The sequence below is a fragment of the Nelumbo nucifera genome, chromosome 6 (assembly GCF_055504915.1).
Source record: "Nelumbo nucifera cultivar China Antique chromosome 6, China Antique-T2T, whole genome shotgun sequence".
NCBI lineage: Eukaryota > Viridiplantae > Streptophyta > Magnoliopsida > Proteales > Nelumbonaceae > Nelumbo > Nelumbo nucifera.
The window spans coordinates 20,571,576-20,583,766 of NC_142654.1; the positions used below are offsets into that span (position 1 = coordinate 20,571,576).

Genomic DNA, 12,191 nt, shown 5'->3' on the forward strand with positions numbered 1-12,191 from the left:
AGGTGGGTAAATAACTTTTCTGCCTGGGGGAAGATTCCAATACTTGAATGGGACAAAAATTCCCCATTTAATAATAGATTTTTTTGGCTAAAATGGTTATTTCCTTTTTTACTTGAGAAATAAAAGAACATGGGTAAATACACTTACCCAGGTAACTGCATTTACCTAGGTATGTAACTTATCGAAAAGCGAACGGGGCCTTAGAGACACAGAAAACAACTTAAAATACAACTATTAAGTAATAACAGTTAAACAACATAGTGGAATCTACTCGTGCAAGTAGATTCTCACGTGAGAGCAACCCATTTCCTATTATATCTAATTATATAAATATATAATAGTTATTATAAATATTTTTAATAACTAGATATTGAACCATTAGAATGGTTTTGACCATTTTTTTGTCAGACGGGTCGATCGTTCGATTCAAACAGTCGAACCATTTGACCCGATAATCGGACCCCTGACTAGTTTGGTCTCCGGGTTGGTTTTAAAAACCATGATGTTATGTCATTCGAGCGTGTGACTCATATGACCCGAAAATGGAACCATTTTGGCCACAAGTTTGACCACCTGATTCGAACAGATGACCCATTTTGACAAAAAAAAAGCCAAAACCCATTGAACGGGTCAACGGGTTGACAGTTCGACCACTCGGGTCAATGGGCCATTGACCGATTCAATGGTTTTTGGCCAAGGACCGGGATTGGGGTAGAACGGAACTGGTTGCCTGGATGGTTCCCAATTAAAAAAAAAAATAGACAACCCATTTTGACAACAAAAATTACAGGCAAAAAATTGAATGTGTGAAGTCCATTAAGAAGTACCATATGTGTTATGTCATTCGAGCGTGTAACTCATACGACATGAAAATGAAACTGTTATGGCCACTGGTTTTTGGGTCGACGGTTCAATTTGAATGGCTGGCCCATTTTGACAAAAAAATTAACAAAATAAAAAAATCTAAAAACCATTGAACGGGTCAATGGTTTGTTGACGGATTCAATGATTTTTGGCCAGGGACCGAGATTAGGATAAAACAGAACCGTTTGCCTGAATGGTTTCCAATTAAAAAATAAATAAAAAACGACCAAAAACCATTGGATGAGTCAACGGGTCGATGGTTTGAATGCTTGGATCAATGGGTTGTTGACTAATTCAACGATTTTTGACCAAAGACCAGGTCAATAAGTCAACGATTCCATTCCAACCCCTGCGAAACAGGGCCTCTCCGCTAGTTTTGTATTATTTTGTATGTCTGCCAAACTGAGCCTTATAAAAAATTTTACTATGGGCTTGATGGAGGATTGAAAAATGCCACTTAAGTCAACATATGGGGTAAGGCTGGTGGAAAATTTGTCATCTTCCATGCCAATAAATTAATCAAGATAGATGCGTTTAGAAATGAGGTCTAGGACCGGGTTTAGAATTTTATTTTTTAAATTCAATATATTTTTCATACACGTAAGTCAAGTGTTTGTTAGTTGTTTTTTTTTTTTTTTAATTCAATATATTTTTCATACACGTAAGTTAAGTGTTTGTTAGTTGTGAGGTAAATGCAAGTAAGGGTGTCAATGGACCGTTTTGGGCCAGACCCCATCCACTCCAAAATCAATTTAGATGGATTGGATGGACTAATAATACATATTGGGTTGGACCAATTCGATAAAAATTATTTATTAGATTAGACCGGACCTGGTCTATTCATAATAAATTTATATTGGATTCAATTGGATTAAGTTAATATCTGGCTCACTGATATAAAATGAGAATATAGGTGTCAATGGACCGGGTTTAGGTTGAAGCCTATCTAATTTAAAATGAATTTGAACAGATTGGATGGTCCAAATATTGAATTAGACTGATCCAAAATGGTTCAAAATATTCATTGGATTGGATTGGACCTGATCCATTTGTAATAGACTTGCATTGGGTTGGACCAAATCCAGTCCAATTGACACCCCTAAATACAAGTTTTAAATAATGCAACACTAGTTAAAAGCTTAAGCAGAATTATAGTATCGGCTGCAAGTATATACACAATCAAAATTCACAGATGGATTTGATTGATCAAAACTCTTTTAATATCACGTCTTTACAACATCATAGGTTTTTCCTTAATTAATAAATTTATATGCCAAACATAGATGCATATATATTTACATATAAAATAAATTTATATGCCAAAAATATGTACACGCATACGTACCTGCATACATGTATAAAATATAATAAATTAGTAATCAATAAAATATAACAAGGAAAAGAACTGAAGATATGTACATTTTAGTTATATAAACAAAAAATTAACTATAAAATGGTGTGAACCTGCATAAATGAGTTTAGATCGAGTCGGGTCCCAAGATAGGTCCCAATAGCCATCACAGCCATAATCGGAAATATCTTGTCAAGAAAGACAAGGATGTTCTCAATGCATTGATTATTGTGATCCTGTGTTGAAATGTTTCATGGTTGAGATATGGTAGAGGCATGTTCTTTGGGGAGCCAATGTGAATTCTCATAGATGGATCTCACTATCATGGCCCTTAAATAACAAATACTTTCAAAAGAAAATTCCCATAGGTTCCTCCTCCTTATTCAAGCCTTATATCCCAACAATATGGGTGGGCTGTCATTGCCATTTTAGCATTTCTCTCTCCCAAATCCTTTTTTTTTTTTAAATTTTTCCACAAGAGTCCATATTATAACTTAAAATTACTAAAATGCCCACAAACTAGGGAGGCGCAACTTGGATGGGCTGGGTAGGGCATTTGTTAAATATGGGTGTGGATAAGGCTCCAGGCCCACTATGAATTGATCATTAACTATTTGAAGACGTGTCAGTTTGTAACAACTCTTACGAGTCACACGACTCACGAGGACACCACACCACTGAGATTGTCATTAACCTCGTGAGTCGTGACTCCTTTTTGGTGGGCGCCGAATTACACCGGTGCACGTTAGTTAAAAATCGGTTAACAACTCCCAACTTACGCCGGCTAGCAGCCATTTCCGCGCTTTCGGAAGATCCAATGATCCATTTCACTTTCCAGTCCCGCGGCCAATCCCACCACACCTCGCAGTAGCGTGAAGGAAGGATTGCATTTTCTCAAAAATCCCATCTTCTTTTGTTGTAAAGGCGAATATTTCCCCACACTTCCCAATACAGAGGACGTGTTCGTCATTAGGAAAAAAAGCGTAACCTTCTCTTGGAAATAAAACTTCCCTTGTTCGTCGTATTTATATGTCGAACTGCAGACATCGACCGATCGACGAATTTAACTCTTCTTCTCATCTGTGTCCTCGAATCCAGACTGTATCCGTTAAAAATTACTGAATTTGATTCTCTCTATTATCCAACCCGTCTTTGATTCTTTGATTTTCAACTCGATCTGTTAAACCCTAAATTAATAGGAAAAGTCGAGGTTTTGGGGGGGTTTTTGGCACTTCTTTGTTTGCTCAAGTCTTTCAAATTTGGATGCAAAATGTGGAATTTTGGGTTTTAGTGGTGAATTTGGAATTCCATTTTGGGAGGATTTGGGGTTGAAGGGTGTTGCATTTTGGGGGATTCTTTGTGCTGGATTATTTGGAAATGGAGGCAATGACGCAAGCGAGGTTTATGCTGGGGAAGCAGTCATCGCTTAAGCCACTAGAACGGGACGATGAATCGATGGCTGCTCATGAAGAAGAACAAATTCCGGAAGTTCTTGATTCCACTTTCCGGCTCATGTATCTTGCCAACGAAGGTGACCTTGAAGGGATCGAGGAACTGTTGGATTCAGGAGTCGATGTGAATTTCAAGGACATTGATGGAAGGACAGCTCTGCATATCGCTGCTTGCCAGGGGCGTACCGATGTTGTCGAATTGTTGCTTCGCAGAGGCGCTGCTGTAGATCCGAAGGATCGATGGGGCAGCACAGTATGTTTATTCGACTTTTTTGATTTCTCGACCAGGATGACTTCTTTTTTCTTAGTTAATTATGATTAATATATACTATACACTACGAGGACCAATAAATGAAGATATTTTCTTGATAATATCATGGAATATGTTCTTTTTTTTTGTATTTATTTTTGGGTTAATTGAATTAAGTCACGATATGTAAGCCTGTGTATCCTAATTTTACTTGAGCTGGGCTTATCATCAAGAGTTTTGATATATTTACTTTCTACAAGAATGGCAATTTGCTTTGGGAGTTTGACTGGAAATGAATAATGTTGACCATGTTTTCTCTTTCATTTATGGAGGTGGAGGTGGCAAAAGAAGCATCAGCTACTTGTCTTTTTTGTGGCAACTTCGGCATTAAAATGCCATTGGGCGTGTTGCTTCTTGTGTGACTGCTGCAGTAAAATTACATATATCTGATATGAGTGTCTCTTCTTCTTAAATCCTAGTAATTGGTTCACTTTGATTCTGGAACCAAATGAGTTGTTTTTAAGAAGCTTCAATTGGATAAGGTTTCTTTTAGGAAATGATACAACATTTAAGTGCAAAGATTAAATCATCTTGCTGGAACCAAATGAGTTGTTTACTTGTTTTTAAGAAGCTTCATTTTTGTTATTCCCTCTGGAAGACAGAATTATCTTATTAAGCTTCCCATGCCTGTGGAGTAATTTACTTTTGCTTAAGTTGTCCTATGAAAGATTAAATCATCTTGCTGGATTTGCAAATACTTCCGTTATAATTTAATATTCCTTAAACAGCCTCTTGCAGATGCGATATATTACAAATATCATGATGTTATCAAGCTTTTGGAGAAATATGGTGCAAAGCCTTTGGTATGAGTCGCAATTTTTATCATCCTCTTGGAATGTATTATTCGAATCAACTTGAGTATGTGTTTAAAATATTCTTGAAATAACTTCAGATGGCCCCTATGCAAGTCTACAATGCCCGCGAAGTTCCAGAATATGAGATTGACCCCAAAGAGCTTGACTTTACTAACAGTGTTGAAATAACTAAGGTACTTGGACCTATTCTCTTTCTTAGTTGTTAATTTAACACTTGTTTATCTTTTCATGGTTGTTTAAAAGTGTTAGAGAACTTATTACTGTCCTTACTGTTGTTTTTACATTATTTTGTTCACTAGAATGGGCTTTTGTGATCAAGGAATATTCAGTTTGTATGTGTAATGCCTGCATGCATATGGTCAATGGCCAGGAAGGAGTTTTATATCTAAGAGCTGATCTAAAAAAACTCTTCAGTCTTCACTCAATATAATGGTTAATTCTGTTTAAAATCTTGCCCCTCTTTGATCACGGGACTCTCAGGACCAAACCCTAAATTTTCAAATGGCAGGGTTTTCCCTTGCTATCCTGCATAACATTCAGGAGAATATGACTGATTATCTTAATATTGAATAATTTGAACGATAAACTTGTGCTTTATTATCCTAATGGGGGTACGGATATGTCTACTCAGTTTTGGTTATTCCATGATAACCATTGTAAATTTCACTATGCTATCCCACTGGAGTAATAAAAAATATGTTCAACCTGTTATTGGCTTTGACATCATCCTACAGTCTGACGGGTTCTTGATTTTTATTTGTCTGGAAAAGTTATTCAGCATTTTTGTCTCATATGATGTTTGGCTTATGTGATTGGCTTGTTTCAACCATTGTAGCTTAGAATTGTCACTTGCCAGGTTATATCACCCTGTAAATCACTGATAGCTGGTCTGTCCTCAATCTATAGTGAAGAAATAAGATCCACGCTAATCTAAAGTAGAACTCTGTAAGTGCTAAATTGACCTACACGGCAAACACGCTTTTACTAGTTGACCAGGACTGCAACAGGTTTGGGTAAAACCATGGTTTAAGGTATCGATACACCCGATATGCACAAACAGGCATATCAGGTGTTTCACTACTTAATAACTTTGCTTTTTTAGTTTTTTTCTTTCTTTTTTTTTCTCAAAATTGCACCAGGGGGTTGGTTTTAAGCATGCCTACCCCCTGAAAATGGTCAAAGTCTGAAACACCTTGTATTTGGGGTTTTGGACAGCTCCCAATACGATACGATATGATACGCCTGATACAGGGTGTATCATATCGAAAATTTGAACCCTGTTCAGGCGTATCATATTGAAAAATTGAACCCTGGGTAAAACTGTCTGGTCTAAGGCTGTGTTTGGTTTGAAGAAAAAAAGTAGGGAAAGATAGGGAAACCTATACAAGGTTTGTATATGTTTCCCTACCTTTCCCTTCCTTTCCCCAACTTTTCCTTCAAACCAAACATAGCGTAAGTTCATTGCTGGTTGCACATCTCAGAAACTTCTTATGAGCTTCCTGGCATGCAAATTGGTTTCAGAAGTTCTTTTCTTTTGTTTTACCTTACATTTTTATAATTTCCAGCCATCTTGTAATTTGGTTTCTGCATACTGTGGCTCATATCTGAGTCAATAAAGTGCCTCATAATCCGTACCCATTCTCATATGTTATTAATTGATGTGTTGACAAGATGTTATTCTTTTTTAAGAACATGGAGTTCTCTTGTAATTTTGATGATCCATGCTGTTCCATGTTCCAGTTGACCTTTTCTCTTAATGTTTTATAACTTGTTAGTTGTGACATTCTTGGTGGAAGTTTGATTCACAATTTTGGGCTTACCTGAATTTTCGACTGTTCTAACTCATGATTCTTTGAGTATGCAATTATGCATCATTTTCATTTTCAAACTGGAAAATTGCAATACCTTATAGTCTTTATTTGTAACCTGCAAATAATGCATTATTGGAGCAGAATGTCCATTAGTCTACTGACAATTGGAAATCATAGTTTTCAAGGCGCCAAGGCAAGGCTAGGCGACTGGGGGGCGCCTTGTCGCCTAGGCGATGGATTTTTTATGTTAAAAACATAGATCCTAGGGTAGTTCCCTAGGTACCATAACCATATTTCTTTAATAATTATTCCTGATTTTCATAAGAAAAGTACAACTTTCATATTAAAGTATAGAAAATCAACATATTCATGAGAAGAAAAGGAAGAAGGAAAATAAAATTCAAAAAATATAGGGGCCGAACCCTTATTTTTGTTATAGGAAAAGAAGAAAATAAAAAGTATTGGTAGTAGTAGTAGTAGTAGTAGTAGAAGCATTTAAGTCTTTGAGGGTTCAATACAGCATTTAGCAATGTTTGTGTTGATTAAACCCTAATAAATAAGAAAATAATAAAAAGAAATTAGTATATAAACACACAAAATGATTATTTTAGTTTAATGATGTCTATTTTATAATTATAATCTCAAAGAAGAATGAATAAAATAGTATTTTATAGTAGGAAGTAGAAAAACTGCTAGGCGATTAGGTGAGGCAAGCCTCAAAGGGCGCCTTGTCGCCTAGGTGAGGCGCCCGCCTAGGCATCGCCTTGACAACTATGTTGGAAATAAGTCCATATCATTTCTTATTGTTTTGATATGATACTGTACAAACAGTTGCCAGGGGAAAAAAGGAAAAATCAAGCAGGCAGTTTAAATGTTTAATATGCTTCTTTATGTGAATATTGCTTTACTTATGTAACTAAGAAGTTGCTGATACCAATAATAGTATTACACATACTGGAGTTTCTGGTCTGCATATTCCACAAATGTCCTACCCTTTATGTTTTTTATCTGTGTCTAGAAATTTTGTAAGGTTTACCTTGATGTTTTGCAGTTGAGCACGTGATCAAAGTTGTTTGGTTATTTTTTTCTTGCATTTCAGTCCAAATAAATTGTTCAATGTGAAAAGGATTAATGTTTTAGCCATATCACTATTGTCTTTGGCTGCTTATTTTATAATTTTATTACATTTATATATTATATGTCACAGGGAACCTTCCGTATTGCAATATGGCGTGGAACCCAAGTTGCTGTCAAAAAGCTTGGGGATGATGTGATAACTGATGAAGATAAAGTGTAGGTTGCTCACGCTATGGGTGGATTAAAAATGTTTCGTTATTTATCTTTTTTGATTGGCTGTTTCATTACTATCTTTACCAATTTCCTTTGTAAACCTGATTTTTATCATTAATAAAATTTCACTGTTACTGATAAAAAAAAATATCTTTACCAATTTGGTGTCTGTTGGTTTTACAGAACGGCATTTAGGGATGAGCTCACATTGCTTCAGAAGATACGACATCCAAATGTGGTCCAGTTTCTGGGTGCTGTAACACAGAGTAGTCCAATGATGATTGTCACTGAATATTTACCCAAGGTTTTCCTTTCTATTTGAGTTACTGGTGCTAGGATTAATTTAAACTTAAAGCATTGACTACTGAAATTTCCATTGATTGGTCATCTTTTGAATCTTGGGTGTTCCTACCAAAATCTTTTTGAAGGTGATAGCAATGTTTCTTTTATCTTCACAACTATTTGTTTGCATTGCCTGTTTAAAATTCATCTGAAGGCATCAACTATCACTTTTTTCTTTCTCATCTTCAACTTCTGATTTAAGAAGTCCAGACTTGTAAATTTGAAATAAATTATACATGATTCATCTTTGTTCCTATTACTTTTCCCCCGATAAATGATGCTAAAGTTGCATTGAGATTCAAGTTGAAAGGGGTGAACCCTAATACAACTATCACAAGGTTGACATCTGATCCATGTATAATATAGGTAGGGGGGAATTGAATTTCATCTGACCCAGATTTGCCTATTTTACCCATACTTTAAAGTATTTCTGTCAATGCAACTTTAAAGTGTCAGGGTAATAAAGCATTGGCATCTCTTCTTACCCCCTTTGAAATTCACTTCCACCCCAATGTATTAAAAGTTATTAACACACACTTTTGGGGTGGGGAGAGATCAACTCATTTGGGCACAATTATAAGAAAAAGGAAAGTTTTTATTTTTTTTTTTTTTTAGGGGAGAGATAAGTGGTTTTATCCCTCTTTGAATGTATTCTCAATCTGTGCTCATAGTTTATAAATAATTCCTTGGAAGATTTAGCCGATGGTGAGATGGGTGCAATCTGTGGCAACCATTTTGAATAGGTCATTCAGTTGGGTGCCAAGGAGTGCCTACAGTTTAGCTGATTCTTTAGCAAGGGCTGGGATTCTAAGAAGTCATGTAGAATGGGGTTGTCCATGGCTTGGGAGCACTTTGTAACAACTTGTAATTGTTACTCTTTTTCATGTATTGTGTTGTTTCCGTTGTTGCCGTCTAGTGCTCCATTATATGGAGCTTCACTTATATTTCTTGGCTTGCTGCTCTATTTGTGAGTTGGCTGGCGTTTTTAATTAATGAATTATGAATTATTTCTGTTGCTATTTAATCCATTGTTGTCAAGGTATAATGTAAGACTCTGCTTAGGTGACAAAGCACCCTTGGAGGGGGGAGGGGCTAGCCTAAATGTCATAAGTTATATCAAGAGGGTGCCCATCTAGGTGACACGGTGTCCATCTGGGAGAAAAAAACTATAAAGCAAGTTTCTTATTATAATATTGTGGGTATAACTAACTAGTATGTCTGTTGTAAAAGCAAAAGAAAAGGGACAAAAGAGGAGGGGTAGTTCCATGCTCGATCCAATTATAACTTGATTAAATTTAGATTGCCTTAATTAGATTGGATTTTGAATTTGCAGCTCTAATTGATTTTAGTCTAAATTAAATAATAGTTAATCCAACATTTCTATATTCTAATAAATATTAAGTAGACATCTTTAATGTTTAATAATGGCAAAATCTTGGTAATCAATACTTTATACTAATATATGTCGTACTCATATAAAATCTTATATTTGGAAGTTCAAACATAATTAGTTATTTGGTTTACTGGTTGAGGTGTAAGAGTTTCATGTTTTGAGATTTTGTGTTCAAGTAATGGAAGCTTAAAAGTTGATACAATTGTTGATACTTTCCTTGAGGCTGACTAGCAACTTTTGTATTTTTGTAAAATCTGAAAGGAACTGAATTGCCAATGAAAAAGAGAAATAAAAAAGAAAGCTGAATGGTGGAAGCTTCCACAGTACTTCATGCAGTTTATGAAGACCATATGTGTGCCACTGTTTCAATATATGTCGAATGCTGGTAAATAATGAGTTTATGCAACTTTTGTATTCTTTGTACTAAATACATAGTCGGGTCCATGAAAAGACACTAAATGCAAAATTGGACATTGCTTTTTATGGGTCTCATCCTGTCTATAGGACAAAGAAAATCAAGAGTTGTGTAAACTTGTAGATAAGTACTTAAGTAGCATTTATTTTCAACAAACATTACAATTGTCTTCTCTTTATTAAAACATCCCTCTTATTGACTTAAAAGAAATAAAAAGCTTTGCATTGGATTTGTTGGTTAATGATTTTGTGCTTATGTTTATAAATAGTGTTTTTAAGAAGCATTGGAGAATTGACATTTCTCATAAGCATGGATGTAAATTGTGGAAAGAAAAGGGATATTCAAGTTTGTTTTCGTTTTTCTTTCTGAATGCAGAAAACAACACCAGTCTTTTTATTCTTTACCTCATCCTGGGTGTGGTGCAGGGTGATCTTCGTGCATTCTTGAAAAGAAAAGGAGCATTGAAGCCAATGACAGCAATCAGATTCGCACTTGACATTGCAAGGTATATTCACTGGTTTATATGGAGCATCCAATGTTTTTAACCCGCTGTTGACCTGGATGGTTGAATTGTTTGAACCATCACCTGGGCAGTTTTCTTTTTTGAGAATATAAAAAAAACTGTCACCTGGACAGTTTTCTGGGTCTGTTTTTTCTAGAAGTGGGAAATTGACCAAATACCATTGACTTGATCAAAACCCATCTGACCTGGGTGGTTGAACAGTTGACCCATTTGACCCAGTCACCGGGTCACAGGTTACAAATTACATGTGTATCAAAATTTCTGGAGGCCATAACTTTGTGCCCGGTTGGTTGATTGGGGTGATCTTTTTGATTTTGGGTAACTTAACGAGATCTATGCATTCCGAGGTGCTGCCCCACTATTTTTGCTAAAAAACCCTTTTTAGCCTCAAATCCAAATTTTTAGCATTTTTATAAATAAAAAAATAAATACTAAAAACTGAAAATTATCAAAAAATGAAAAACTGAAATGAAAATATAAATTAGTCATAAAATAATACATATATTACATGTAGAATAGTCTGACCTGTCCGACCTGGATGGTTGAACTGCTGACCTGTGACTTGTTGGCAAAAATGGTTCAGCCTCCGGGTCATTTTTTAAAACACTGGCAGCGTCATGCATAAGCAATGGACCTCTATCTTATAAGTTGCAAATTAAATGGTTTTCTCCATGTTTGCTAGTACTGAGCTAGATACATAAATGTTCATGCATTATGTATGTAAGCATATAAACTATGCATATCAATGTGGGGATGTGTAAGGGCTGCAGTCGTTTGGATGATTTGGGAGGAGAGAAATGAAAAACTCTTTCCTGAGAAGGAAAGGAGTGAGGGTGCATTGATGAACTGCATTTTGAATAGGGTTTACATTGGGTTAAAACCTTAGACGTTTTTTCTCAAATTTCTTATGATGACTTATGGAGGAATTGGGAAGTTGTGGCAAAGAGTTCAGCAAACAAGAAAAAGGTTTCCTCAGTTTGTTCACCGCCTGAAGAAGGCTTTCTAAAATTAGACTTTTGATGGAAGTTGTCAAGGAAACCTGGAACCATCTGGAATAGGAGCATTCAGAAATTAAGAGGAATATGTCATTGCATTATTCTTGGGTTCAACTGGATTAGGATATTCCATTAGAGAGAGAGAGTTTCAGGCAATGTTACAAGGGGTATAGTTAGCAAGAGATTTGAACTTTGACAGATTGATTATTGAAGTGGATTCTAAGCTGGTTGTATGCTGGATAAAGGACCTGGACACAATAATATGGACATATAGAGAGGACGTTAAGAGATTCAAGTGGGTAATTACCAATGTGGTTGTGAGTAGGGGTTCAATAAACCAGTTTTGGGTTGGATTCCATCCAAATCAAAAACAATTTGGACGGATTGGACAGACCAATAAGACATATTGAACTGGACCAGTCCAAACTTAATGGTCCAAAGTATTTATTGGATTGGATTGGACCTGGTCCATCCACAATGGATTTATATTGGATTGGATCAAATTGAACCAATATCTGGTCCATTGATAGAAGATAAGAATACAGGTGTCAATGGACCAGGTTTGGATTGGAACAAATCTAAATTAAAACCAATTTGAAAGATCGAACGGTCTAGACATTGAATTGGACCA

The 12,191-nt window shown here is 35.8% G+C and overlaps 1 protein-coding gene across 1 annotated transcript in view; it reads left to right on the forward strand.

The window, feature by feature from the left end:
• The first annotated feature begins 3,165 nt into the window (after window positions 1-3,165).
• The window catches only part of LOC104608414 (serine/threonine-protein kinase 12), a 41,499-nt gene continuing 32,473 nt past the window's right edge, over window positions 3,166-12,191 (forward strand). Inside the window, exons 1-6 of the mRNA XM_010274400.3 lie at window positions 3,166-3,919; window positions 4,705-4,779; window positions 4,869-4,964; window positions 7,810-7,895; window positions 8,076-8,196; window positions 10,468-10,547. Coding sequence (XP_010272702.1) covers window positions 3,593-3,919; window positions 4,705-4,779; window positions 4,869-4,964; window positions 7,810-7,895; window positions 8,076-8,196; window positions 10,468-10,547 — 785 coding nt within the window. The 5' untranslated portion in view covers window positions 3,166-3,592. The remainder of the gene's footprint in view (window positions 3,920-4,704; window positions 4,780-4,868; window positions 4,965-7,809; window positions 7,896-8,075; window positions 8,197-10,467; window positions 10,548-12,191) is intronic.